The sequence below is a fragment of the Sorex fumeus genome, unplaced genomic scaffold (assembly GCF_029834395.1).
Source record: "Sorex fumeus unplaced genomic scaffold, SorFum_2.1 ptg000072l, whole genome shotgun sequence".
NCBI lineage: Eukaryota > Metazoa > Chordata > Mammalia > Eulipotyphla > Soricidae > Sorex > Sorex fumeus.
The window spans coordinates 8,480,689-8,508,352 of NW_026606129.1; the positions used below are offsets into that span (position 1 = coordinate 8,480,689).

A 27,664-nucleotide genomic window follows, 5' to 3' on the forward strand; every position below is an offset into this window, starting at 1 on the left:
GGAGACGGCGCGCCTTCCGGGGTGCCCTCTCCCTTTATTATAAGAAGGAACAATAAAATAGAAACATTTGTATGGAAAATGCAGTGAGGGCGGGGGGCGGGGGGAGCAGGAGGCTCTTCCTGGCCTAGAGCTGGGGGGGCAGGGTCGGGGGGCGCTCGGGGCCCCGCCCCACGCAGCAGTCGCGGCAGCAGCAGGCGGCCACGGGCCCTGCGGGGGGAGAGAGGGGTGGTAGGGGTGGAACGCGGGCCCCCGCAGCCCCCCAGGGCGCCCCCCCGCACTCACCGCCGGCGGCCCGCGGCAGCAGCTCCCCGTGGCTCGGCGTCGGGCCCGGCCCCTCCTGGCTGGCGCCCAGCTGCAGCCGCCGCATGTGCCGCACCACGGCCGTGGCATTGAACGCTTGCTGCAGGAGAGGCGGGTGGGTGGCAGGGACCCCCAGGGCGGGGCTTGCGCGAGTTCCGGCCTTTCCTTCCAAAAGGGACCGCCCCCTATGCCACCCACCCCCCAAACCTACACCCAGCTCTGCGGTCCCGGGAGGCCCTCTACTGCATCCAGGGCAGGGGGCGCTCTTGTTCCCTCCGGGGGCCACACCCGGGCGTGCTCAAGGTTTACTTCTGGCTCTGAGCTCGGGTCACTCCGCAAACAGTTGGAAGTGTAACTGCACACATGGGTGCTTAGTGCACCGTGGGTGGCGGGAGCTGCGTTTGATGATCCTGGCTCTGCTCAGGGAGTACCTGGGCAGGACTCAGAGACCATCCGAGTGCCAGGGATGGAGCCCAGGATGTGACTGCGCCCATGGCCCAGCCCTCGTGACTGCTGCCCTGGCCCTGCCGTGTCCTCCGTGTCACCTTTGTCAAAGGGAGAAACTGAGGCACGGGGTAAGGAGCTTGCCCCACTGTGGGTCTGTGCCATTCTCAGCAGGCCACTGCATTCTCCCCTGCCCTGCCATATTGACTGTGGCAAGCGTGAGTCCACCCCACACCGTGCCATGACCCTTTTGTCCCCTGCCACAGTAGGAGGCTCCCTGATGGTCCTCCCTGTGACAGTCCTCTGACATCTCCGGAAGAATCCCTGGATCGCCAGCTCTGGCTCTTGGCTGCTGCCCGTGCCCGGGCCACAGCCGTCCAAGGGCCCCCCCGGCCTCTCACTGCAGCCTGAGTCTCTCCAGGCTGTTCCCGCGGGGACCCCCACGGGCTCCCAGCTGAGAGGTGGAGCGCTCTCATCCCTGGCCCTTGGCACACTGCCCCCCGCCACCGCTGTGCGTCGGTCAGTCTAACGGGGCTCTCAGACCCTTCTAGAGCCTTCTCTGTTGGGTGGGATGGCTTCTCGGGAGGAGTCGTTGAGAGACTTGGGCGAACGAGGAAGGAAGGTGGAGGGTCCCGGAGGGCGGGCCCTGGGACCCCGGCGCGGCGCGAGCACTCACCTTCCACTTGCTCTTGGCGAAGTTCTTCTTGATCTGCTCACTCACCGACTGGTGGATGTTCTTGTCTAGCGCCGTGTCTCCCGCAATCCTGCGGGTTTGGGGCATGTGTGAAGCTGGAGGCAGCCTGAGGTCCCCAGGCCCAGCCCCCCGGGGGGGCGCTCACCATGGGTGCTGCAGGGCCTGCTCGCAGGTGAACCTCTTCTCGGGCTCCTTCTCCATCAGGTGCCGGATGAAGTCTTTGGCTGAAGCACCGCGAGACAGAGATCAAGGATCAGCACAACGGTGCTCCCCGGGGGCCCCACAGAGAGCCTGGCCCCTGGGTGCTCCCCGCGGATCCCACAGAGCTCGGATCCTGGGGTGCTCCCCCAGGGACCCCACACAGAGCCCAGCCCCACCCAGAACTTGTACGTGTCTCTCCCTAAGGAATACTTGTTTCGGGCCAACAGTGCAGCAGGGAGGGTGTTTGCCTTGCACGTGGCCAACCTTGGTTGGTTTGATCCCCAACACCCCAGATGGTCCCCCGAGCCCTGCCTGGAATGATCCCTGAGTACAGTCACGAGTAAGCCCTGAGCACCACCAGACGTGGCCAAAACAGAAAAAAAAGAATGAAAACTTGTTTGGGGCCCGGTGGTGACTTGGCAGCGCAAGGCTGCAGGTTTGCTCCCGCTGGCTCTCACACCTGCCTGTTCCGCCAGCCTCGCTGATGAGTGTCCTAGCTCGGACCCAGGCATCCGGCAGTGGTCACAAAGCAAGGGCGGGCAGTTCCACTGCCAAATTTGGCTTCCTCCCAGTGACCAAAAGGGAAGGATGGAATTATTGTTTTTTTCTTTTCGGTTCACACCCGATGATGCTCAGGGGTTACTCCTGGCTCTGCACTCAGGAATCACTCCCGGCAGTGCTCAGGGACCATATGGGATGCTGGGAATTGAACCAGGGTCGGCCACATGCAAGGCAAATGCCCTACCCGTCGTGCTATCGCTCCAGCCCCAAGGATGGAATGTTTTATGGGGTGTTTCAGGCGCGAGGGCAGGGAAGTTTCCAAAACCACTGCCTGTGGAGGCTGGAGACGGGCCATGGGTTCCAGCACTGGCCTCGCTTGCAGCCGACCCTGATTCCATCCCAGCACCATGTAGGGTCCCCCGAGGCTGCCAGGGGTGGCACCTAAGCACAGAGCCAGCTGCAGCCCCTGTGACTGAAGTTCTGAGGATGCAAGAAGCCTGTGGGTCCCCCAGACAGGTGGCTGCCGTGGGGTGGGGTGGGGAGCACTCGGGACCGGCCCCAGGCGGGGAAGCACCGCAGCAGGGCCCCAAGGACGGCGAAGCCCCCAGACCTGAGTCCGAGATGTCGTCCCAGTACGGAGAGTCAAACTCGTACTCGGCCTTCAGGATCTGCTCGAAGAGCTTGGCGTCGTTCTCGTCGTAGAAGGGCGGGTAGCCGCAGAGCCTGTGGGGAGAAGCTTCCGGCATTGTCTCAGCCCCAGGGCCACCCCTCGCCCCCTGGTGCCTTCCCCCCTCGCAGCTCTTCCGGCTTCCTGCTTCACTCAGGACCCCGAGACGTGACCTCCGAAACGGCCTCTCCCCCTCCCCGCGGGCCGGCTGGTTCCAGGCCTGCCTGGTGTTGCTTTATGGGCCAGTCGCTGCGCGGCCGTCCCTGAGGACACAGTTCCTGCTGGGTCCCCAGTGCCAGAGGGCTGAAGAGGCCTTGGCTCGGTGCCTGCCTGGGCGGTGGGCAGGAGGGAGCAGGGGGAGGGCAGCAGGGGGGCCAAGCCCGCGCCCCCACACTCACAGGATGTAGGCGATGACGCCGATGGACCAGCAATCCACGGCCTTGCTGTAGGGCTTCTGGGCCAGGACCTCGGGGGCTGGGGGGAGTGGACGCAGTGCTCACTGGCCTGCCCGGCCCACCTCACCCCTCCCCGCCCGTGGCCCCAGCCCAGGCCCCTCCGCACCCACGTAGCCGGGGGTCCCACAGGCCGTGGACAGCACGCTGCTGGCGTCCTCCATCTTGGACAGGCCAAAGTCGGAGATCATGATCTTGGAGTCCTCATCCGGGCTGTCATAGAGCAGGTTCTCGGGCTGGGGGGCGCAGGGACACGCGGGGGTGGGCTCACAAGATGCCAGGGAGCACCCCAACACTGCCATCCCGGACAGAGCCCCAGGACAGCAAGGAGATTCTCAAAGAAATTAAAACTGCTGAAAAGGATTAGAGCCGGGGAAGGTGGGTGGGAACTTTCTAGAAACTTGTCTCTTTTTGTTTTTGTTTCGGGGCCTCATCCGGTGGACACTCAGCACTCCTGGCTCTGTGCTCAGGGTTTCTTCCTGGCGGGGCTCAGGGGGCCATCCAGGGCGCCAGGGTTCAAAGGTGGGCCCGCTGTGTGCAAGGCAAATGCCCTCCTGCGTCTCTGTGGGTATGTGCTGAGAGAGACGCCCTGATGGTCAAGCCCCGGTACTGAAGCTTGATCTCTGCCAGGCCAGTATGATCAGCCACATTCCAGAGGAAACCGGCCCGCAGGCCGAGGGACATTCCGAGCCTGGGGCAGTGTCCCTGCAGCTGCTGACAGAGGCGGCCCCTTCCTTTGAGGAATGGGCACTCAGGACCTCTGGCAGTCAGGCACAGACTGAGGGGGGAGGGGGAGAGGCCTCGGGGCCCGCTGAAGGGCAGGAGGCGGTGAGGCCGGAACCCTTGAGTCCTGTGGAAGCTGGGGCTCAGGGAGGGAGCCGCCCCCAGCGAGGACACCCCGGAAGGCCCGCCGTGCCCACACCCCCCACCTTGAGGTCGCGGTGGACGATGCCCAGGTCGTGGAGGTACTTGACGGCATCCAGCACCTGGCAGATGAGGCGGCTGGCGTCGCGCTCCGTGTAGAAGCCCTTCTCCACGATCCGGTCGAACAGCTCCCCGCCAGAGACGCTGCAGGGCACAGAGCGGTCTGGCCTGGGCAGGGGCAGGCGGGGACGGGCGGGGCGGGCGGGGGTGCGGGGTTAGGGCCACTCACAGCTGCATGATGAGGTAGAGGTGACCTGCACTCTCGTAGATGTCATCCAGCGCCACGATGTTCGGGTGCTTGATCCTGACGGGAGAAGGGACACGTGGCTTGCTTCGGGGGCCACACCCAGGCCGTGCTCAGGGCTGACTCCTGGCTCAGTGCTCGGGGACTGCCGCTGGCGAGACTCGGGGCACCCTCGGCACTGCCTGGGATTGAACCCCGGTCGGCCACACGCAAGGCCAGAGCCCTCCCCACTGTCCTCTGGCTCCAGCCCAGAAACGGGCCGGTTCCGGGCCGAGAGTTCAGCCAGCACAGCCTTAGCTGAACCCGCCGCGGCCAGCGTGGGCACACGCCGCGGGGCTGAGCCTAGAGTGGCGAGCGATCGGTAGAATTGGTAGAATGCACTGGAAGTGGGCGCTGGGCCCTGGCCTGGGTGAGCGCGGAGTCCTCCTGCCAGCCCCTCCCCCCACTGCAGAGACATTTCCGCCAAAACACAGAGTCTGAGTCTGCACCAGCCTCCGCCACAGACCAGCAGCGCCAGCCCAGGCCTGCTCCTGTGTGAGCAGGTGGGGCATTTGCCTTGCACGCGGCCAACCTGGGTTCGAGTCCCAGCACCCCATATGGTCCCCCGAGCACCGTCAGAAGTGATTCCTGAGTGCAGAGCCAGGAGTAACCCCTGAGCATCACTGGGTGTGACCCAAAAAAGCAAAAAAAAAAAAAAAACAGTCTGAGCCAGCGCTGAGAGCAAGGGGTGCATGAGGTCAGGCAGGATGCGGGGTGTGGTGTCAGGAACCCGAGAACCCAACCCCTGGACCACAAGGGGCAGGAGCTGAGCTTCAAGGAAAACACCCCCCCTCCCCCGACTAGTCCGCTGTGTGGCCTTGGGCAGGCCCCGGCTGTGGGAAGGATCCTTGGGAATCTCAGGGAGCATGTCTGGAGGACAGGGAAGCGTCTCTGTCCATGTGCTTGTTTGGCTGGTTCCTGGGTCACACCCGGCGATGCTCAGGGCTTACAGTGCTTGGGGACCCTGTGGGATGCCGGGGAGCGAGCCCGGGTGGAGCCCACACAGGCAGGCGCCCTCCCCGCTGCACTGTCCCTCGTCTCCTGGTCGCTGTCCTGCGAGGCCCGGGTTTGCCACCTGCCCCGGCCTCTCACTGGCTGCCGACCTTAGCAGGGGCCACCAGACGGGCCCCTCTCCTGCCTTCCTACGTGGTGGGGATGCAAGTGGTTCCAGAGGTCATGCCAGCGGCAGGGGTCAGGCGCAGGTGGCCGACCGTAACCCCAGGAAAGCGCTTGGGCACTGCTGAGCCACGTGGTGGCATGTGCCCACGTCTATCAGGCTCTTGGGATACGGGGCTGTGGCGCTTCCCCACGACCTTCCCAGATGGGGGCTTTCCCCCACGTCATAAGCAAGCACGCTGGGTAGAGGTGGATGGCCCGCCCGGAGCAGGGGAGGGGTGCGGGGGTGGCCACGCACTTGTGCAGGACGGCGATCTCGTTCTCCATACTGCCCTCCTTGCCCTCCAGCGCCTTCTTGGAGATGCACTTGATGGCCACCAGCTTCTGGGTCCTCTTGTCTTCGGCCAGGATCACCTCCGAGAAGGCCCCGCTGCCGGGACAGGGGCCCGTGAGGGTGGGGAGAGGCTCCAGCCTCTCCTCCGCCCCCGGGGCGTTCGGTGGCCCCTTCGGAACCAAGATAATCCCCGAACCACTGGCCCAGCCCTGGTGCCAGAAGCGGGCACACAAGCCAGGCAGACGGGGCCCATCCGAGTGGGCTGTGCCCTGGCCATGGTAACTGGGTCATGGGACACAAGCCTGGTCACAGGAATCTCGAGAATGAGGTGCCCGGTGCTGCTAAGCTGCTAGAATGCAGGCCTGGAACAAACGCACAACCCGGCCGGCTCAGGAAGATCAACAAGCCGACGCAGCGCACACCCGGGCTGGGGCCTGGACACGCGTGCCAAGCCCTGGGCCCGCCAGCGCTGAGGTCTGCTCCCGAGCTCTGCGGCTGGTGCCCGGCCGGTGCCCTTCCTGCTAACATCTTGTTGACGCCTGGCTTGAGACCAGCAAAGAACCAGCAGCACCGCCAGGGAAGTCTGTGGAACGGCCGATTCCCAACCCAGCCCCCCAGAAGGCTCCTGAGGTGCCCCCAACCCCACCCCCCGACTCCGGGGGTGGGAGAAGCCCACTTGGAAAGAAAACACGCTCCTTGGCCCTGGCGTTCGGCACCTCTCAGCTAACACCGGACTCTGGACTCACCCCACTACTCCTGGGCACAATCCAAGGCCCCTCTGTCTCTATCCCTGTCGGTCTGTCTGTCTCTGTCTCTCTGTCTCTGTCAATCTGTCTGTCTCTGTCTCTCTCTGTGTCTCTGTCGTTTTCTGTCTCTGTCAGTCTGTCTGTCTCTGTCGGTCTGTCTCTGTCTCTCTGTCTCTGTCTCTCTCTGTGTGTCTCTCTGTCGCTCTCTGTCTCTGTCAGTCTCTGTCTTGTCAGTCTGTCTGTCTCTGTCTGTCAGTCTGTCTGTCTCTGTCTCTCTGTCTCTGTCTCCCTCTCTGTCTCCGTCTATCTCTGTCTCTGTCCCTGTCTCTCTCCTGGGCAGAGACCAGGTCTGAGTTATTTCTGGACTCCCAGCTCTGCAAACAGAGTCGTGCCCAGCTTCCCGAGCCCGCGCTGCCGGCACTTGGCAGCAGTCTGGAGCGGCGGAACCCTTGGTTCCGCCCGCATCCTCCTCTTCACGAGAGCCCCGAGTGGTCGAGTGGTCGGGCCCGGCAGCTCCGCCCACTGTCAGGCTGAAGGAAAAGCCAGAACCCGGCGGGTGCCCAGCCCCGGCCGGCAGGCGGCAAGGAAACAGGAAGTGGGGAGCTGCTGACCGGGGCCAGCAACGCCCCTGCCCCGGCCGCCTCCACTCCAGCCCCCCCTCAGGAAGCACCCCCATCCTCTGCTACCCCAGACTCACGTTCCCAGCACATCACGGAAGTCATAAATGTCCCGAATGTTGTCCGCCTGCTTCCAGGTGGGTCTGTCCACCGCCCCCGGCATGGCCCACGGCCCCTTGGCCTCCGCCAGGGCTCCTGCGAGGAGAGGGACGGAGAAGACTCAGGGGCGTGGGGGCTCAGTGACGGCCTGAGTCCCTTCATCCCGCGACTCAGCGGAGAAAATCCTTCAACACACATCACTCATTCACCTCGTCCACTGAACTCGCATCACTCATTCACCCCATCCACTGAACATATATCACTCATTCACCCTGTCCACTGAACATATATCATTCGTTTGTCCCATCTGCTGATCACACATCATTCATTCACCCCATCCACCAAACACATAGCACTCATTGACCTTGTCCACTGAACATGTCATTTACTCACCCTGTCCACTGAACACACACACTCATTCACCTGTCTGACAAACACATCATTCATTCACTCTGTCCACTGAACATGTATCGTTCATGCACTATCCACTGACCACACACCATTCATCCATCCACCGAACACATCACTCACTCACCAATTCACTGAACACACATCATTCATTCACCCATCCACTGGACACACATCTTTCATTCGCCCATCCAAGAATACACATCATTCACCTGTCTGCCAGTGGTGCAACAGCCGTTCCACAAGTACCCGGGAAGCAGAGGAATTATCTGGTGGCAGAGACGCCTTCATTCAGCAAAGTCATTCATCGGCCTTCCATTCACTGATTCATTCATGCTCCATGTCACCCTCCCCAAACCCCAGCACCTAGTGGGGGATCAGCAGAGAGCATCCCAGAGCTGCCTGGGGGTGTGGCTGAGGACCCCATTCCTAGAGGCCCCAGCTCCCCTGGGGATTGAGAGGCGGTCTCCGCTCCCCTCCGGGCCCCCCCAAAAATCAGGTTTCCGGCGGCCTGGGCTTCCAGAAGTATCTCAGCACATTTTAAAATAGCTCCTGCTCAGTTCCCATGGCAACAGCAGCCGCAGCTGGAGCTCCCCGGACTCCCACCCCCCGGCCAGACTCCCCCTTAGGTCTGGGCAGTCTGGAAGACGGTCCCACCCGGCTGGGGACGTGCTGCAGCCAGAGCTGGGCCCCACGCCTCTGTCCCGCCCTGCAGGAGAGGGGGGCTTCTGGGGCCCGCTGACTGGGGGGCGAGGCCACGGGTCCAGAGGTGCCCAAATGACTCCCACCAGGGACCCCCTGGCCTCTCCACGGTGCAGCCCCTCAACCCAAAGCCTGGGGAGCTGCTGGCCTCAGGGGGGCTGCTGGGGACAGGAGGGCCTTGCCTATGGCCCTGGGCGGAAGTCCCGGGGGCTGGGGGCTGAGCGCCGGCCACCCATCCCAGGTGCAGGAACTGCCAGGAAAGGGTTCGCACCTGGCGGCCTCTGCGGGTTCAGCCCCCGGCACACCCCCACCGCGGTTTTCACCCTGGGCCCCACACAGCGGCACCCAGTCCCACCTCTGACGCCACACCAGCGCCCCCACATCCACACTCGGCCCCCCACCAGCGCCCCGGCCGGCCACCCCGCCTCCCGCCCACCCGCGCCGCCCAGCAGCGAAGCGCGCGCCTCGGGCATCTCGGGGCGCCTCTGGGCGCCTCTGGGCACCTCTGGGCACCTCTGGGCTCTCCTGGCCGGCCCGAGCGCGGACACCCCCGCCCAGGCGGACGCGCCACCGGCCGCGAGTGGCGCGCCGCAGCGGGAGCCGCTCCTGCAGCCCGCGTGTGCGGACCGCCCGGAGCCCCCGCGCGCCCCCGACGCATCCCCCGCGCTGTCCCCGCGCTGTCCCCGCGCCCGGCCCTACCTGGGCGGCTGGAGGCGAGTCCGCGGCCCGCGCGCCCGGCCCGCTCCGCCCGACCCGCCGGCTCTGATGTCAGGAGGAGGAGCCTCGCGGCGCCCAGTGCGGACCCCACCCGCCGGGCCACTGCGGGGGCCAGGGGGGCGGACAGGCAGCGCCGGGCCAGGGAGGGGGCGCGCTGAGGCCGGGGGTCCGCGCGGGCTGGGCACCTGCGCCTGCGATCGCGCTGGGAGGCTGCGGGGGGCGGGGGCGAGTTCCATCCGGATCCCGGAGGAAGCCGGCCAGAGAGGGACCGTCCACGTGACGGTGGCCGAGGGCCAGGCCGGGGAGGGGGGGCTCGCGCCCGCTCCTGGGGCCCGGCAGGGGGCCAAGAGACCTGGCCGTGGCCTCTTGCGCAAGGCTTTCCTTGGGGAGAAATTCAGGGCGCACACGCCCCCTCCATCCCCGTGCCAAACCGAGGTGGGGGGCTGCTGGCCTGTCCCCGCTCAGAGGCCCAGGGCACAGCTGAGACGGGCAGGGCTGAGCCCCAGGAAGACCCCCGACACGCGCCTGGACCGCTGCGGGCCTTCAAAACCTGGGAGCTAGACCGGGTGGAAGTGGTCGACTTGGCCCTTGGGGACCCCCAGCACAGTGAGGGGCCCCGCACCCCAGCACCCATCCATCGGAGGGCCCAGAAACGAAACCATCAGGCCTGTGCTGCTGAGCGCAGGGCCAGCTGTGACCCCAGGCCTCAGGGGTGATAAACAAGCCAGGAAGTAAACAGGCTCCAAGAGCGGGCCTCCTTTGTCCAGGGCACAGCCGGGGAGGCCCCCCCTCCGTCCCCGTCTTCCTTAGCCCCTGCTCAGACCACATTTCCTGGGTCAGGACTCGGAGGAGAGTGCTCACCTCGCATGGTGAGGCCCTAGGCCGATCCCTGGCACAGCAAATCAAAAATAAAGAGTCTGGGGGCTGGAGAGACGGTCCAGCAGGCAGGACACCGGCCTCGTATGTGTGTGGCCCTGGGTCCCTCCCCAACACCACCAGGAGCGATCCCTGAGCACCGCCAAGTGTGACCCAACTCTCTCCCCCAACAGGCACTTCCTGGGTGCCGGCTCCCCCCTTCCCACCAACATGCCAGAGGAGGTGGGGAGGGGTCCCCCGACTCCTGCTCACCCCACTGCCCGCACTCCTGCCCTGCCGAGGTGGCCTCCGTCTTCCTGATGACTTGGACCTCCCTTCCGCTCCCTTTAGGGTTTGCCCGCCCCTCGGCGAGGCTGGAAGCGTTTTGGCTTTCTCTTTAAACCAGCACATTCTCCATCTTAAAAAGAAATATTTACACAGAGCAAGAATGCCTTTGCTTGCGGGAAAATGACACAAGTTACCAGAAAGACACCAGGGTTCCAGCGGAGGGCTGAACTCCGGGCACCCCACGGTGGAAGGCTGAGCTGAGCAGCAGGGTCCCGACGGGTCACTCCCGCCATCTCTGCGGCTCTTTCTCTTCCTCTCGACGGCAGGGCGGCACCCCCACTTGGCAGCCAAACCCCCAGACAGAGAGAAGGCTGCTTCTAGCCCAGGGGGTACTCTAGGGGGTCTGTGGGAGTCAGCACAGACATACAACCCCTTGACCCTCAAAGCTGTGGCCAAGGGAATGAGGTCTCCTATAGGTTAGATTCACAGGGAGGAGAGGGACATTGTGTCCCCCCCAAACTCCAGGGTCCCGGCAGGGTCTGAAGAGCAAATTGTTCCCAGCTCTGCTCCGTTCCACAGGAATGCCCACTGTGGCTGAGAGGTACAGCAAAGGGTTGCAACAAAAGGGTCTTTTGGTTTGGGGGGTATTTTTGGCCACACGCAGCAGTGCTCAGGGGTTACTCCTGGCTCTGTGCTCAGGAACCACTCTTGGTGGTGCTCAGGGGATCATATAGGATGCTGGGAATCAAACCCGGGTCGGCTGTAGGCAAGCCAGGGAACTTACCTGCTGTAGAAAAAGCTTTGCCAGCAGGTTTCACCCCTGGCACCGGATGGTCCCCTGAGCACTGCTGGGTGTGGCCCCCAAGTGAACAAAAATAGAAAGAAGCAGTCTTAAAATGTTGGGATCTGGGCCAGAGCGATAATGTAACAGGGAGGGTGTTTGCTAGTACACGGCTGACCCGGGTTCGATCCCCGGCATTCCATCTAGTCCCCGAGCATCACCAGGAGTAACTCCTGTGTGCAGAGCCACGAGTGACCCTTGAGCATCGCTGGGTGAACAAAAAAGCCCCCCCCAAAAAAAGGTGGGGTCTGTCACCTTCCAGATGTTTCTGGGAGGAACCTGCATATCCTCATTTCCTGAACGCCCCCGTCCCCACTGCTATAGCTCTAGGATGAAGGATGAGTCAGGCAGGTCCAGGTTTGACCCCCCAGGACTGCGTGGTCCTCGAGGCTGAGCCGCAATCCAGAAATAGCCCCTGGGCACTACAGCACGCAGCCCCAGAATCCAAAACAAAAGGAAAGAACATTCTCTGCTTTTTATTAAAAAGATGCTGTCACCGCTCATCACCAATTCTCGAAATGGACAGAACGAAAGTGAGTGGTTTTGATGGATTAGAGAAAAGAGGAGAAATCACCAGGAAAAGATAAACAAGTTCCCGGCTGGAGCCATAGGGTGGGCAGGCGGGGATTAAACCTGGGTTTAATCCCAGCCCCCCAGAGCACAATCAGACAGGGTGAGGGAGACCCCCCCACCACCAAAAAATAAAAGGCAACGTTTTTGTTTGTTGGGTTTCTTTTTTATTGGTTAGTTTGGTTTTGGTTTTGGGGTCACATCCCTGGCTCTGCACTCAGGGATCACTCCTGGTGGGCTCAGAGGGACAATGCGGTGAGCTGGGGATCGAACCAGGGTTGGCCACATGCAAGGCAAGCTCTCCATCCCTACGACAGGCATATTTCTTTGCAAAACTGTTGGGGTTTTTTTGTTGTTATTTTATTTTTGCTTTTTGGGTCACACCCGGCGATGCACAGGGGTTACTCCTGGCTCTGCGCTCAGGAATTACCCCTGGGCGGTGCTCAGGGGACCATAGGGGATGCTGAGAATTGAACCCGAGTCTGCCGCGTACAAGGCGAACGCCCTACCTGCTGTGCTATTGCTCCAGCCCCAAAACTGTTGATGTTTTATTGCTAGAAACAAACCCAAACAGTTTTTACCCTACTCTGAAATCAGAGTGACGGCGAAGCACACCGCAGAGGCGGGAACGGGAGTCTTTCCTTCTGAAAAGAAGAGTAAACAGATATGAACCGTGAGAGCAAGACAAGCCCAATCAGTGTCTCCTCCCTCAGGGGTAATGAGGGAAGTGCTCGCTCTAAGGCGAGGTCAAGGACGCAGAGAACAGGCGTTATGGCGTTGGCAACGTTCCGACTAGGGTTCATATGGTCCCCCAGATGTGGCCCCATCCCTGCACCCCCAATAAATCAACAAAACATGAGGTCATTTATAGCCTTTAATATTGGCTGAGTTTTTGAAACTTATTACTGAGCTAACAAGGTTTACAACAGCATTCACGTTTATTAATGTTTATTCTTCAGACGCGATGGCCCCGCACCTGCCACCGAGCGTTGCCGTCCCTGCTTGGTGATACCTGGGTCCTTCCCGTCCTGCCTGCCTTTTTTTTTTTTGGCATTTTGGGGTGACACCCAGCAATACACAGGGGTTACTCCTGCCTTTGCACTCCGGAATTACTACTGGTGGTGCTCGGGGGACCATATGGGATGCTGGGAATTGAACCCGGTTGGCCACGTGGAAGGTCAACGCCCTACCCGCTATGCTACCACTACAGACCCCCACCTGGCTTTAAAATCTAATTTTTCAAATAGGTGGCACCAGGGCCCCTGGGTGGCGTGAAGAAGAGTTTCTGCCTTGAAAGCATGCGGCCAGAAGTCCCACCCGAAGCACCACGCAGGCACCCAGCTCCGCTCCTACAGCCGTGCTGTGTGGGCCCCAGGTCACTTGCAACCAGGGCTGGGTCAGCCTCACTGTGTGCAGCTTCCTGGCCACCATGGTCACCGCCCACCACCACCACAACAACAACCAAGGAAAGGCCAGGAAGGGGTTGTGGAAGGAAAACACCGCTGGGGGAGGGTGGCTGGACCCTGTGCCACCCCCACACTGGGGGCACTGCCAGGTGTGACCGTGGTGGCCTCCAGGTGGCCCAGCCCTCCACAGTTGAGCCATCAGGTCTGCAAGAGGCTGAGTATGGGCAAGTCCCCCCAAGGACCGCTAGGGGTGGCCCCTATTTCGAGCAGAAGGCAAGACTGTTCTCTCGGGGGACCCCAGCATGGAGCAGGTGCTCAGAAAGAAATGAGAAGGTGGGGCAGGGAGTGGGGTATGGAGAGACAGCCTGGCAGGCAGGGCGCTGCCTTGGCACACTGCCAACCCCCATGTGATCCCTGGCACCAAACATGGTTTCACCTCCTCAAATGACTCCTGAGCAGAGAGCCAAGACAGCCCTGACGAGCAGGGGCAACAGGAGAGCGGGGCCTTGCACACGGCTGACCCAGCTTCAATCCCCGGCACCCCAGATGGCCCCCCGACGTCCGCCAGGCGTGATCCCTGAGCACAGAGCCAGGAGTGAGCCCTGAGCTCCTCTAGGTATGGCCCAAACCCTCCTCCCAAATAGAGAGAAATTAGATGACGGGGAGTGTCAGCCTTGCAAACGTGAGTCTGTGAGTTTCATTCCCACTGAGTAAAGAATACTGACTCGCAGGGAAAGGGCCGCGAGAGTCAGGGACAAATGAATGCATTAAATAGTTTTACTTTAAATTTTTTTTCTTTTTGGGTCACACTCGGAGATGCATAGGAGTTATTCCTGGTTCATACACTCAGGAATCACTCCTGGCGGTGCTCGGGGGACCATATAGGATCCTGGGAATCGAACCTGGGTCAGCCGCGTGCAAGGCAAACGCTCTACCTGCTGTGCTATTGCAGGACCCAACCCAGACCTTCTGGCTCATTGGATCTGGGTCTTATTTTAGGGGGTGGTGGTGGAGGGAGTACCTGGTGGTGCTCAGGGGCTGCTCCTGACCCAGTGCTCAGAGGTTGGTGTGGGCAGTATTGGGAGACAGCGTGGTGCTGGGGTTTGCGTTCAGGCACATGCACCCTGTGCTCTTGGCCCGGGGAGCACTCCCCAGAGCCCGGGAACGTGCATTTTGTCCCTTCCCAGGGCAGCTGCACTTGGCCTGCTCTCAACCTACTTTCCGCTCACACCGACACCGGCACCTCTCTGGGCAGAGCCGCCGATCACACCTCGGGCTGCACCGCTCCTTTGCTCACTGGCGCCCGCCTGCCGCTTCCTTCCGCGTCCTCCCTGCCACCCTCCCGGTCCCCCAGCTGCTAAGTCACCGCCCCGCGCTCCAGGGCCGCCCCAGCCACCTTGTGTGTTGAAGGAGAGTCACAAATGGGACAATAAACAGTCAAGGGGCCGAGGAGGAAATGGCGAGTTACTATCGCGAGGCCCCTGGTGGACCCCGTTCTCTCCACAGGAAGGAAGCTCCCTCCCCGACCGTTGGCCCAGGGTTCTGCCCATCACCCCTCTAACTGTGCTCAGCTGGCACCCAGGCCCCGGGGAGCGCAGGGGCACAGGGCTGGGGCCCCACTCCGGGTCACGCCTTTTGACTGGGTCCTTGACGATCCCTTCCCCCCTCCTTCCCCTCTCCTTTCTTTTCTTTTTCTTTCTCTTGGTTTTTGGGTCACACCCAGCAGTGCTCAGGGCATACTCCTGGCTCTGCACTCAGGGTCACTCCTGGCAGCGCTTGGGGGACCCGATGGGATGCCGGGGATAGAATCTGGGTCGGCTGCATGCAAGGCAAACCCCCTCCCCCTCCCTGCGGCAGTATATCCCTCTGCCCCCAAGAGATTGTTTCAAATTCAAACTGGAGTCTTGAGGTGCTCAAACTCATCTCCCTGGCCCGGGAGGTGTGCCACTTCTGCCAAGCCCTGAAAGGACACCTGGGGCGACCTGAGACGGCCGTGAGGGGATGTTGGCCTGTCAGGGCTGGTGTTCTCTGGGGTACCAGCTCAGCCTGTACCCTAAGCACCGTGGCACTCAGCGGCCTCTGCAGGGCAGGGCATCACCTTGGCGCGGGGCTGAGTGTCTGACCCTACAGGAGGGTGAGGAGGGCGGCTGTGGCCCCTACCCCTGGCTCCTACAACTTTCTGTGACCCTTTCGCCTGAGAACTGAAACACTCAGATTCATGCCCGACTTTGCAGGTTTTGGTGAAACCTGTTCCTGTTACCAGTTTCACACACCGCAGCCCCGCCCCCCACCGCCACCAGAGTTTAAGAAGTTCGGTCTCGGGGTCATGAGACCCTTGCGGGGTCAGTCTGTTCAGCTCTGCCCCCCCAGGCTCATCCTGGTATTCAGCCCGACCCCCTCTCCTCCTGCCGCTCTCCTCCTACCTCCTCCAAAGTTTCTAGAACTTTGGACCAAGAATGCCTTATTGGTCAGCCTAATGAACGTGGGGGCGGGGGCTAGCTCAGACCGGGCGTCCGCAGCAGGGCTGTCAAGTCCGAGGGACCCAGACTCTGCATCTGGCGCAGATGGGATGACCCGATGGGATGCCGGGGTCCCGCCAGATGCAGAGTCTGGGTCCCTCGGAGGCACCCACCGGTTCCTGGACGCGGCCTCGGGGCCTCAGGCTCAGCCTGCTGGGGGAAGTTACCAGACACGCCCGTGGGGCTCGCACAGGGACCCCCACATTCCCCAGCCTTAACGCCACTCATCAAGGAGCCGAGTTAGCGGGTCCGTCTCTGCGCGGGGGACGAACCGGGTGGACGCGTCCCCGACTCTGGCCGCTGGGCCCTGCGCTTCCGGGGGGCAGGAGCGCTGCCCGCGTCCACCCGACCTTTTGCTGACGGTCAGAGACAAAACTCCAACCTAAGCCCCAGAGGCGCCTGCGGGGCTGTGGGCGGACGGGGCGGGGGTCCGCGGGGGACCCCGGGCTCGGGCCCCGTCCTCAGGGGCGTCCTCTTGGCTCTGCCCTCCGGGAGGACCTGCCACGTGGCGGGAGCGGCCAGTCGCCGGGGCCCAGCTGCCAATCCGAGCCCTCGTTCCCGAAGAAGAGGAACCCGGCGACTGGCCAGGACGGCTGCACGGGCAGGCCCTGAACCAACCACTGGCCAGGGGGAGGGCAGCGATTGGCCAGGACGGGCACAGTCACCACCCGAACCAATCGCCGAGGGGCGGCCTGGGGGCGACGACAAGGCTCGCCTTCCCGTTCCCAGGCTAGTCAGAGCCGGAGAAAAATGTGCGATTTACTGTGGGAAGGTCGAGGTGCCGCGGAAGAGGCCCGGGGAGGCTCCCCGAGGAAGTGACCTGTGAACCGGGCCATAAACCACGACGGCCGCAACATGCTTGTGTGACCAGCACCCGGCTGCCCGAGAAGCCCCATCCCCGGGCCTGGCGGGCCTGCCAGCATGTGAGCGCACGTGACCCCAGCTTGGCCAATCACTGCTCGGCCTCTGGTCAGTGATTGGTTCAGGCTGGGAGCACGCGATGCAGCCTGGCCAATCACTGCCTTCCTTCTACTCATTGGCTGATTCAGGTCGGGGAGGGGGGTCCGTAACGCAGCCTGGCCAATCGCTGCCCGCTCCGTTTGGTCTTCAAAGACTTCACCCACCGGGCCGCCCATCCACGTGCATGATTGGGCCCGCTAGTGCCGGCAGGGAGGGCTCCTGCTCCCCAGGGGCCGCTGGGGCGCGACACACTCCCTCGGCCCAGGCCCATGTGCCTGCAAGTGCCCTGGGTGAGGGCAGGCGGGGGCCACTGCCGCCCGCGCAGCTTCCTTCCCCCAGTAACAGACACTCAGACTCTGGGTGCTTTTTAGAAACCACAGCAGTCACTTCACTCTCGAGTCTGCCCTTTACAAAACCACAGGGAGGAGGAGGGGGCGGGGAGGGTGCACGGGGGACGGGGAGGACGAGGAGGAGGAAGGCCCAGCAAGAAACCCCCTTATCCTGGAGACTGGGCCCCAGGCCGGCCCTGGAGGGGGGCCCAGGCCCTGGCTGGACACGAGGGGCCTCGGCTCTGGACGCGCTACCCGTCGAGCAGCTTCAGAATGCTCTCGCGCTCCTTGAGCGTCTTCCACGCCTGGTCCTTCTCCTTCTTGGTGGGGGTCCGCTTCTTCTGCCGGGCGGCCATGATCTTGCGGAAGGCGTCCATGACCTCGTTGTCTGCCATGCGGACCCGCTGTCTCAGCTCCTGCCGGCTCACCTCCTCCTTCGCCAGCCTGGAGGGGGCACGCAGAGATTGGGACCACCGCCAAGCGGAGCAGTGAGGGAGGCGTGGGGCTGAGCTCCGAGGCCCCCCATCCCTATGCAACAGAGTGGGAGGCGCAGGGAGAGGGGAGCTGACAGAGGTGGGGTCACAGGGTCCCACAAAAGCACACCAGGGTATGTGCGAGCCCAGGGGAGGGGACCAGGCTGCCCTCTGATCTGTGCTTTGGGTCACTTCAGACTTCCCAGCTCTGCTTGGGAGTGGCTGTCCCCTATGGGGCTCAGGGAAAAGACCCTGGGCCTCCTGCATGCGAAGCCTGACTCAGCCCACTCTCTCCAGCCACCCCTCCCAAATTGGTTGGTTTGGGGCCACAGCTGGTGATGCTTGGGGTTACTCTGGTTTCTGCACTCAGGAGCTAGTCCTGGTGGTGCTCCGGGACCATACTGGGGCTGCTGGGATCGAACCGGGGAAGGCAGGAGCCCTTCTTTCCAGCCCCCAAATGGTTTTTGATTCAAAAATCAGAATCACTGAGCAGGGGAGTGATAGTTCAGCAGGTAGGGAGGGCACTTGCCAGCCACATGGCAGACCCAGTTTCAATCCCCTGCACCCCATATGGTCCCGAGCCCACCAGGAGGGTCCCTGAGTGCAGAGACAGGAGTAAGTCCTAAGCACTGCAGAATGTGGCCCAAACTGCCCACCCCTCAAAAAATTACTGGGCCACAGAGGTTAAGGTGCGTGCCTTGTACATGGCCAACCTAGTTGGATTTCCGGCAGCTGGGTGGGGTGCTGAGACGGAACCACACAGAATAAAGCAGAACAAATGCTAAGTCTAGGCAAGGATCGAAACGGTGCTACTGGCCTGCTCCTTCACACTTTCCTGCGCGTTTGAAAACTCGTCAGATGACTTCAGGGAAAGAACATATGCGTGAGCGGACAGGGTGTTTGCTGTGCAGGTTCGATCCCTGGCCCCCCACACGGTGCCAAAGCACAGGAGTGATTCCTGAGCACTGCTGGGTGCAAGTCCAGAGTAAAACCAAAAACACAAAAACCAAAAAATCCAAACAAGCAACCAAACAGAAAAAGGGGCAGGGGAGCCCAAGAGGCTGAGTGTCACTGCAGGCTTGGCACACGGCCCAGCGCAGCCCCAGCACCATGAACAGTCCCCAACACTGTTTGGGGCAAGCTGAGCAACAAGCCGGGCACAGCCCGAACACCCTGGCTGTGCCCCCAAACACACAGACGAAGTCCAAGGAGATGGTCCATCCTCCGCAGCACCACCCAGTCCCCCGTGCCCCCCAGCAGGACTGCACCCTCAAGTTTGGAGGGGCTGGGTGCTCAGGGGTTACCTTTTCTCTACACTCAGAAATCACTCCTGGCAGTGCTCGGGGAACCACAAGGGATGTCGGGGCAGGGCACGGGTTTGGGAGTCAGGCTCGAGTCTGCTCCTGCCACCAAGACGGGGCAAGAGCAGCTGGCCAGGCGCCCGCGGCCACTCACCGCAGCAGGTCGTGCTTCTTGGTGCGGTTGTGGGCAGAGAGCGCCTTCAGCTCCGCCTGCCGCTTGCGCAGCTCCGCCAGGACCTCGTCCTCCGAGTCCTCCGCCGGGCGATCCTCGGACTCCAGCAGCCCCTGCGCAATCAGCTCCTCCTTGATGCGGCTCTCCAGGGACTTGGTGTGCGGGACGCTGCCGGGGCAGCGCGGGGACCCTCAGCCACGCCAGCCAGCATGGTGTGGCACATTCCTTGCACACCCACCCACCCAGCCCTCTATACACACACAGACACAGACACAGACACAGACACACACACACACACATGGGCACCATCCAAGGCCAGGAAGCGCCACACTGCCAACAAGGGAGCAAGCAGTGTCTGACCCGCCACTACCACGCTCAGCTCCATCCTGTGTACAAACAGGAGCGTTCACATTTTGGGGGGAGATTTGGGTCACACTGAGCAACGCTCAGGGGTTACTTTTTCTCTGCACTCAGGAATCCCTCCTGGCGGTGCTCAGGGAACCATAGGGATGTCGGGGACACGTCAGGTCAGCTCCACGCGCGCCCTCCCACTGCCTACCTTCTCAGCCCCAACGCGCTAACTTCCTTACGAGACAAGCAACCTTGATTTTATACTCTTTCTGGTTTTGGGGCCCCACCTGGCCGTGCGCGAGCTTGTCCCGGCTCTGCATCTAGGGGTCACTCCTGGTGGGGCTCGGGGCAGCATCTGGGGTGCCAGGGACGGGACCTGGGTTGGTGGCACACAAGGCAAGTGCCCCGCTGCTGGCCCGTCTCTCAGCCCCGATCCATGCATGTGTTTTGGTCTCTCAGGCACACGTCACACGAGCGGCCGCCTCCCCCTGCCCGCCGCCCTAGCACCGCGCCCCGTGCGCAGGCTGGCACTGCCGGGAGCCGACTGGCCTTGGTCCAGCTGCCTGGGCCAGGCTAGCATGGCTGAGGACTCACCTGAAGGGCTTGTTCTGGTTGCGGGGGGAGGTGCTGGCCCCGTCGGCCCCCGATTCCTTACCGGACATGTCGGGGATGGGCGAATCCTCCATGGGCGAGATGATGTTTTCCTGGAAAGAACAGGAGTGAGGGGCTAGGGTCTGCCCCTTCCCAGGGCTCACATGACCTTCCCCACCACCAACCACCTCTTCTCGTCCTCATCTCCTCCTCGGCACAACCACTCCAAAGTGACTCCACCAAGCGCCACAGCCTCTAAGAGACACACGTTCCTGTCCTGCTGCCACCAGGGAGGCATGGGGCGTGATGCCGTCAACGACCCCGGGCAGTGGCCAAGAGGGGTTGGCGGGGCCCAAGCTGGGCTCCTTGTGGGGGCTCGGCAGGCCCGAGGGGGCAGAGCCGAACACACGCAGGCGGGCGAGGGCTGCTGTCTCCACCATCGGGCCCTGTGCCAGGCGTGTGGTGGCCGCGGCTGGAAGCTGGCTACAGGCCTGTCCTTCAGAGCAGCAGGCTCGGCTACGGCCTTGGCCCGCCTCCTTGCGCAGGTGCCCGCTGGCCACCCTCTCGGAAAGGGACCCGGCAAGGTAAGAGCCACCCCTCCCTTCACACATTCTCTGTGGGCACCTGCGGTGATCTGTGCTGGCACGTGGCTGGGGCGAGTCACTGCAGCTGGGGCCCCGCTGATGGCTGGGGGGCAGGCCCCACCCTGCCCCGCCCTGGCAACCCTCACTGTAGTTTCTGTTTGGGGCCCGCACCCTGGGGTGCTCAGGGATCACTCCTGGCAGTACTTGGGGGACCCTAAGGGGTGCAGGGGCCGTGAACTTGGTTGGCCACGTAAGCGCCTTGCCAGGTAAGCGCCTCACCCCGCCCTATCGCTCAGGCCCCCCGACCCGACTGCCGAGGACACGCAGCGCGGGAGTGACCTGCGCAGGACAGCGGACACACACCTAGCGCTGGGGCGGGTGGGGCGTGACAAAGGGGGTCTGAGTCCTGCCTGGCCGATTAGCAGGGTGACCTCGAGCAACCAGGAAAGGCGCCTCTCCGTAGCTCAGGTCCTGTGTAGGGGTCCCCTTTCGGGCAGGGTCAAGGTGGGGTGGGGGGCACCGAGGGCGCAGGTGTGAGACTGAAACAGGCTGTTTACATAGTGTGTTCCAGTCACAGGGACAGTAAGGGAGGGACCTGACGCTGAATTCCCACCTGGGCATCACACTTCCCCAAGCACCGCCAAAAGGGTTCCCAAGTGCAAAGTCAGGAGCAACCCCCAGCCCCTCACCCCAGGAAAGGATACAACTGGGCTCCCTTATGCCACTAAGTGTCCAGCGGTCTTCCCTATCAGATCCACAGGGAATGGGGATGCCCAACCGGCTGCCCACAGCCCCCCACCTCCTGCGCTGGCAGCAGCCCTGAAGCCACCCTGAGCGGCCATGCCCGGTGCCGCCACTCACCTCCACCAGGGCCTGCAGCAGGCGCTGCGTCAGGGCGCCGAAGGGGCAGCCGTCCTCGGGCTGCTCGTGGTGGGCCTCCGACTTCTTCAGCAGCGCGTCAACATCTGCACCGGGCAGAGTGGGGGCCAGGTGGGCGCGAGCACTGGGCACCCACGGCATGCCTGGGGCAGGCGGGGACAGGCCTACCTTTAGTGTCCAGCTCGGTCAGGGGGCCCAGGAGGCCCTTCTTCTTGTCGGCCACGGCAGCGGCCCGGGCCCCATCCTTCTGCTCCTCCAGCAGGTCTTCCTGGGCCCAGCGCTGGGCATAGTGCTTGCCCAGAGGCGGGATCTGCGCAGAGCCGTGCCCCCATCAGTCTGGCCCGGCCCCCGAACTCACTCGTCCGTCCCCAAACACCGGGCTGCGGAGAGCAGGATGCGGAAGCGGCGGGCGGGGGCCAGGCCCTGCCCATCTCACGCTCGTACTGGCCCTCGAGGAGGGAAAGATGCAGAACAGGGCCTGCCCACAGACCCCCACCCCCCGCCCCAGAATGATCCGTGACATCCACTGAGCACAGCACAAGAGGCCCAGCAGGGGGTGGGGACAGGGAGCCGCTATCCCTGCTAGGGTTCCCAGAACAACAGGCCTGAGGTGTGCGCAGGCAGGCTGTGTGGCGCCCGGGTCAGGAGGCCGTTGGGGCAGCACGGAGGGTCGGTCAAACACCGGACGAGGGAGCCGGGGCTGCACCCAAGGGCCCCCCAGGTGGGTGACGCAGCCAGGGGAGCCCCACGCCCCGTCATACTGTCTTGACTGCGTCACACTGACCAGGAGAAAGCAGAGAACACAGAGGAGGACGACGAGCGCAGAGCCAGGGCGGACCAGCCCAACAGAGGAGAGGGGGACCCGGGGTGGGGCAGGCCGGGCCTGAGTCTGGGTGTATGGGGCTCCGGGGCGGCCAGGGGGTGCCCGGCTGGGGCTCTTTCCTTAGGACGCAGTTGAGTGCCCGGGTGAGCTCCCAGGTTAACAGTGCTCAGGTCAACAGTGCTCAGGCGAGTGCCTGGGCCAACAGTGCTCGGGCGGGCAGCGGCACAGGCTCTACCTTATAGTGCTCAGCCTCGTCGTCAGGCGGCCGGAGCAGCTCCTCCAGCGTGCGTACCTCCTCGCTGGTGATGTCGGCGCAGTAGGGCTCCACCGAAGCCCAGAACCTGCGGGCACCGACACGTGAGCGGGCCCCCTGGCACCCCCTCCTGGTGCCCTTGCCCTTGCCCGCACCTGTTGGGGGCGTCGTTCTTGGGGATCCGGGGCACATCGATGGGGTCGTCGGTGAACTCGTACTCCTGGATCTTGGGCTGAAGGTTCTTGGACTTGGGCCGCCCGGGGCCGGGGCCGGGCCCGTGTCCCCCCTTCCCTTCCAGCTTCTGCTTCTTGGGCTTCCCGTGTTTCGGGGGGACTCCCAGCTCATGGTCCCGGCCCAGCTTCAGGAACCGCCGGTCCCCCTTCTTGTCTTGCCAGTCAGTGAGGATCTGGAAGGCAGAGACGGTCACTGCGAGGGACAAAGGAAGGGGCTGAGCCGCTCAACCCACGCCAACACCTCCGTGTCCACCACCCCCCAGAATCAAGCGCTCCCGCTCAGTCCCCGGGCCCCGCTCCGCTGGGGCCAGCCCCATCCCGGCCTGTCCTCTCTTCGCTGCGGTCCCGGGCTGACCAGCCAGAGAGAGGCGGTGACATGGGGTGATGCCCAGGGCCTGGGCTTTCCTCACCCAGCCAGTCTCCTGCCAGCCCGGGGCACCCCCATGCGCACAGCCCTGCAGCACAGCACCCCGGGAACTGGTCTCCAGGCTGACCCTGAGCTCTCGGAGGCCAGGAGATCCCCTCGGCCAGCTCGGCTCCCCAGCACAGGGCTGAGGGTCCGGCCCTTGCTTGGCTTGGGCTCGGTTTCTGCCAAGTATCCGTTTGTTCTGCTACACCCAGCAGTGCATGGCTGGGCTGGGGGCGTGGGGGCCGCCCGAGGCCATACCGTCCTGAGCGCCTAGGACACGCAGAGGTGCTTGGGGAACTGGAATCTTGCCCTTGCGTGTGTTTTTATTTTGGTGGGGGGCTACGGGTGACTCCTGGCTCCGTGCTCAGGAGTCATTCCTGGCGGTGCTCAGGGGACCCTTCGCGATTGAACCCGCCGTGCCATGGCTCCGCCGTAGGTCCGGCGGGTGCGGCCCTCTCCCCAGTCCCGTCCCGTCCCTGCCCTCCGCGGGGTGCACCTGCGTCTCGGCCTCAAGCACCCGCAGGCGCCGGCTGGCGGAGGACAGCAGCGTCTCGAGCTCCAGCTGCAGCGTGTCCAGCTCCTCGATGCCGATGCCATCGTCCTCGGAGCGCGCGAGCACGGCCGTGTAGCGCGGGCACACCTTCAGGTGGTCCACCGACTTGAAGTCGTGGAACTGCAGGGGGCAGTCCTTCAGCTCGCTCATGGCCTCGGCAGCCTGCGGAGGTGGGGGACGCTGCAGGCCGGCGCTCCCTGAGCTCCCGGGACCCCTCGGGCCGGAACGGGGAAGCCCGGACCACAGACGCGGACCCCGAGGCCCCGGGGGCGGTGACCCCGGAAGAACCCAGCGGGTCTGCGGTCTGCACCCACGCCCCCCCCCGCGCGCGCTTTCCGGGTTGGGTTCTGGGGCCCCCCGGGGGGCTCGCCCGGCCCCTGGCGCTGTCCTCGGCTGGCCGGCCACGTGCACGGGCGCCGCTCCCGCGTCCGCGCCCGACGCCCGGCACCCGCGCTGCTGCCCCGGGTTCCACGCGGCCGTCCCGAGCCGGGCCCCGGGCTCCGGGGCGCGGGTCCCGCCGGGGCGGCGCGGGGCGGGGCGGGGGCCGGGCCGCGGGGACCTACCTCGGGGCCCCGAGCGGCGCCGGGCACAAAGGCGAAGCGGGGCCGCTCCCCGGCGGCGCGGGCGCCCGAGCCCCTCCCCGCGCCCGGGGCCGCCACCTCCTGCGGGGCCGCGCGGCCGGGCTGGCGGCGGGGGCGGGTCCGCGCGACGCGGGGGGCGCGGGCCGGAAGCTGCGGGCCCCGCCTCGCCCGGCCCGAATCAGGCGCGGGCCGGGCCGCAGCGCGCGCGGCGGCGGGCGGGGAGGCCGAGCTCTCGCGGGAACTCGGCCGCGCCCCCGCCGCGCGCCCGGCGGCCCGGAAGTGCGGGCGGCGACTGCGGCTGCGCGGCCCGGGCGGGGCGGGGGCGGCGCCGGCCACTTCCGCACTTCCGCTTCCCGGCCCAGCCAGCGCCGCGATGGTGAGTGGGGGCGCCGGGCGGGGGCCGGGGTCGCGCCGGGTCGGGCCGGGCGGGACCGGGCGGGCCGGGGTCGCGCCGGGCGCGGGGGTGCGCCCGCGCCGGGCTGGGCGGCGGCGCAGCCTCCCTCGGGCCCGGGCCCGGCCCTTCCTCCGGCTCCCCCGCCTGCGCCGTGGGGCCCGGGGGTGGGTCGCTGGACCCTGCTCCCCCGAGCTGAGGCCCCTCCTGGCCGCCGTCCGCCCCCCCCCCCCGCCCCGTAGGAAGAGCCACTCTCCGCGACCCCCGAAGCCGCCGCCTGGGGGGACCCCGGCTGGGCCACCCGGGACCCAGCCCGGCGGGCCGCGAATTTCCGCGGAGGTGCAGCCGCTGGTGGACTCGGGGAGCGTTTCATTGCCCCAAGGGGGCCTCCAGGTCCCCTGTATCCGATCCTCATCGCCCATCAGTTTTTTTTCCTTCCCCTTTTAGAGTTGCTTTCCCCGGGGTCCTGGGAATAGAACCCTTCAGGCTGCGGGGTGGCCCTGGACTGGTCAGTGCAGCCTCTGCCCGGCGCCTCCCCAGCAGCTCTGCCTTCGTTGCCTCGCCTGGGTGGGCCTGGTTGGCAGGATCCTGCTGGATGCCAGTCCAGGGCCTGGGCTCTGCCCTGCCCAGCTCAGCCCTCTTAGGCCCGTGTCCAGCCCCCTCCGCCCTGGACCTCGCCCGTCACTCCCTGTGCCGCCGGAGTCCGTGTCTCCCTCCAGCCCCACAGCCCTTCCCGCCTGCACAGCAGCTCTTGTCCCTGTGCTCCCAGGGTCCCAGCGATCTCGGTACCCCCTACCCCTGCGCCCCTTTCTCCCCGCCAGTCTCAGCTCGACTGAGGGAGCTCCTGGTGTTCTTTTGGGTCAGATCTGATCTAGTCTGTTTCTCTGTTCATTCATCTGTGGGGAATGACTGAGACTGCATTAGGTGAGGTGGCGGTTATGTAGATTTGGGCGTTTGGGTCTGCTGACCGCAGCGCCTGCAGCCTAGTCGCTGTGAATAGGGAAGTCCGAGTGCCCCGCTGAGGAAGGAAGAGGCCTCTGAAAAGGCCAGTTTGAGGGCGAAGGAAGGAGCAAACCTGCAGAGACCGTGTCCCACTGCATGTCGCAGGCTTATGGGCTGTCAGAAAGTGGGGTGCGAGACCTCGCGGCCGTCATGACTTGAAGAGTTTGAGACCAGATAGCACAGGGGCTGAGGGGCTTCCTGTGGCATGCGGCCGACTCTTGGTTACATCCCTAGCACCAGGGAGGACCACAAACGGTCCCCCAACCCCAGGGGTAGCCCCCAAATCAAAAGTAAAACCAGACTAGGGTGCCTCAGTTCTGCAATGAAAGGGGGCTGGTGGTGCAGAAAGTGACGCCCCAAGAGGAGGAAGGAACCTGCTAGAAGCCGATTCCTCTGCCGGGATTCCCCTGCTCAGCAAGTCCCGACCCCGTTTCCAGCAGCAAAACCACTTTCTTCTGCCGATGTGCTCGTGTGTCTGAGTGTCACGTTTGTCGCCCTTCTCTGCCTGGCCCCTGCCCGGCCAAGCCATGTTAGCCGTGGTCTCAGTCACCCGTTGGTTCCCAGCGCCGGCCCTGGGCTTGGGGCTCGTTAGGCCTCTGGTTTGTGCTTCCCGGCCGCTGCCTTGTGTGTCTCTAGAGTTCTCAAGAATGACGTGCGGTTTGCAGGGTTCTTGGGTGTCGAAGGAGCTGTGAGTGCTTGCTGGGCTCTCTGTGCCAGTAGCATCACCTGAGACGGTGGAAAATGTCCCCACTCGGCCAGATGGCCGCTGGCAAGTAGATCAACCTGGTGGAGAGCCGCCACTCTAAACTTAGAACTAGCAGCCGGAGCGATAAGACTGCAGGGAGGGCTCAAGGCCGACTCGGGTTCGATCCCCAGCACCCCCTATGGTTCCCCGAGCCCCGCCAGGAGAGATTCCTGAGTGCAGAGTCTGGACTAGCCCCTGAGCATTGCCGGGTGTGACCCAAAAGAAAGAGAAGAATCAGAGGGTTGAACCACAGTCTCCACGCGCCGATTCTGGTCTGTTTGCCGCCGTGGGCCTGCAGCCTGAGAGGGGCCCGGCCCGCGGGAGCTGGGCTTGGGGGCCGGTGGGCTTGGCAAGCCGGCTTCTGACCAGCCTGGTTTCTTCCTGCAGACTGCCACTCTCCGTCCCTACCTGAGTGCCGTGCGGGCCACTCTGCAGGCCGCCCTCTGCCTGGAGAACTTCTCCTCCCAGGTCGTGGAGCGACACAACAAACCAGAGGTGGAAGTCAGGTAGGGAGGGCGACAGCCGTGGGTGGGCGGGGCCGGGGCTGGAATGTGGGTCCCTGTGTCCTCCTGGGTGTCCTGCCACCCGCCCGGCAGAACGTCCCAGTCTGGGGTTCAGCAAAGAGGGTTCAGCGGGCAGAGCGCTTGCACCACACATGGCTGACCCGGGTTCGACCCCGGCACCTCATGTGGTCCCCTGAGCCCAGCAGGAGCAATCTCTGAGTGCAGAGCCAAGTGCACCACTAGGTGTGGCCTCCCAAAAGGGTCATTGGGTTGGCGGGAAGAACCCAGGAGAAACGCCTCCCAAGCAGGCAAGCTGGGTACGAGACGAGCAGTGGCCTTCAAGAGCAGGACTGGCCGTCCACGGAGCCGGTCAGGGCCTGGACTGCCGGCTCCATCTTTCCTGGAGGGAAACCACAACTTGCCCCACCAGCCTGGACTCATTCATTCCCCGTTGAGAAATTTCACATTATCGAGTTAGTCACCGTCACCATTTAAAACTTCAAGTGAGAGTTCGGAGAGTTAGCTAGGGAGCGAGCACCTCTGGGAGTGGCCCGGCACCCTCCCTTCCCCCAAAACTTGGAAACTGGCAAGATGTGCCTTATTTTTTTCTCATTTGTTTTGGGGGACCCACCCATGACGGTGCTCTGGGCTTTTCTCCTAGTTGTTCTCAGGGTCACTTCTGCCGTGCTTGGAACCACATGGGATGCCAGACATCCAACCTGGGCCAGCCCCGTGCACGGTCCTCCAGCCAGGAGATATTAGGATATATCTTAATATACCTCTTGACATATGTGATTTCTGCGAGGTTTTATCAGGGCTTACTCTTGATCGCTCCTGGTGGGCGCAG

General features: G+C 63.9%; 4 protein-coding genes across 5 annotated transcripts in view; 2 read left to right on the top strand and 2 right to left on the bottom strand.

The window, feature by feature from the left end:
• Window positions 1–27,664, top strand: part of JAGN1 (jagunal homolog 1) — a 95,439-nt gene that overhangs the window by 6,839 nt on the left and 60,936 nt on the right. The gene's annotated exons all lie outside the window — the stretch shown is intronic.
• CAMK1 (calcium/calmodulin dependent protein kinase I) lies at window positions 78–9,301 on the bottom strand. Its single transcript, XM_056129768.1, has 12 exons — window positions 9,188–9,301; window positions 7,360–7,474; window positions 5,881–6,012; window positions 4,413–4,487; window positions 4,189–4,327; window positions 3,369–3,495; window positions 3,206–3,281; window positions 2,751–2,863; window positions 1,584–1,662; window positions 1,421–1,508; window positions 283–400; window positions 78–207 (listed from the first exon to the last, which is right to left on the bottom strand). The coding sequence occupies exons 2-12, from the start codon at window positions 7,440–7,442 to the stop codon at window positions 125–127; spliced, it is 1,113 nt and encodes a 370-aa protein (XP_055985743.1). The 5' UTR covers window positions 7,443–7,474; window positions 9,188–9,301; the 3' UTR covers window positions 78–124.
• On the bottom strand, window positions 17,109–24,272 carry TADA3 (transcriptional adaptor 3). Its single transcript, XM_056129766.1, has 9 exons — window positions 24,159–24,272; window positions 23,539–23,757; window positions 22,556–22,806; window positions 22,383–22,488; window positions 21,493–21,634; window positions 21,307–21,410; window positions 19,865–19,974; window positions 18,902–19,087; window positions 17,109–17,417 (listed from the first exon to the last, which is right to left on the bottom strand). Exons 2-9 carry the CDS (start codon window positions 23,743–23,745, stop codon window positions 17,225–17,227), a joined length of 1,299 nt encoding a protein of 432 aa, XP_055985741.1. The 5' UTR covers window positions 23,746–23,757; window positions 24,159–24,272; the 3' UTR covers window positions 17,109–17,224.
• The window catches only part of ARPC4 (actin related protein 2/3 complex subunit 4), a 132,713-nt gene continuing 129,449 nt past the window's right edge, over window positions 24,401–27,664 (top strand). For both annotated transcript variants that reach the window (XM_056129782.1, XM_056129781.1), the window contains exons 1-2: window positions 24,401–24,552; window positions 26,702–26,820. In XM_056129782.1, coding sequence (XP_055985757.1) covers window positions 24,550–24,552; window positions 26,702–26,820 — 122 coding nt within the window. In that variant the 5' untranslated portion in view covers window positions 24,401–24,549. The remainder of the gene's footprint in view (window positions 24,553–26,701; window positions 26,821–27,664) is intronic.

Excerpts from the sequence above, each read along its gene's own strand:
- CAMK1 (XM_056129768.1), bottom strand. The coding sequence starts at position 7,442 with ATGCCGGGGGCGGTGGACAGACCCACCTGGAAGCAGGCGGACAACATT. Across the intron at positions 1,663-2,750 it reads GGACGACATCTCGGACTCAG|CCAAAGACTTCATCCGGCAC; the intron begins GTCTGGGGGCTT and ends GCGGTGCTTCAG. Across the intron at positions 208-282 it reads GCTGCCGCGGGCCGCCGGCG|GGCCCGTGGCCGCCTGCTGC; the intron begins GTGAGTGCGGGG and ends CTCCCCCCGCAG.
- TADA3 (XM_056129766.1), bottom strand. The coding sequence starts at position 23,745 with ATGAGCGAGCTGAAGGACTGCCCCCTGCAGTTCCACGACTTCAAGTCG. Across the intron at positions 21,411-21,492 it reads GACCGAGCTGGACACTAAAG|ATGTTGACGCGCTGCTGAAG; the intron begins GTAGGCCTGTCC and ends TGCCCGGTGCAG. Across the intron at positions 17,418-18,901 it reads AAGAAGCACGACCTGCTGCG|GCTGGCGAAGGAGGAGGTGA; the intron begins GTGAGTGGCCGC and ends TGCCCCCTCCAG.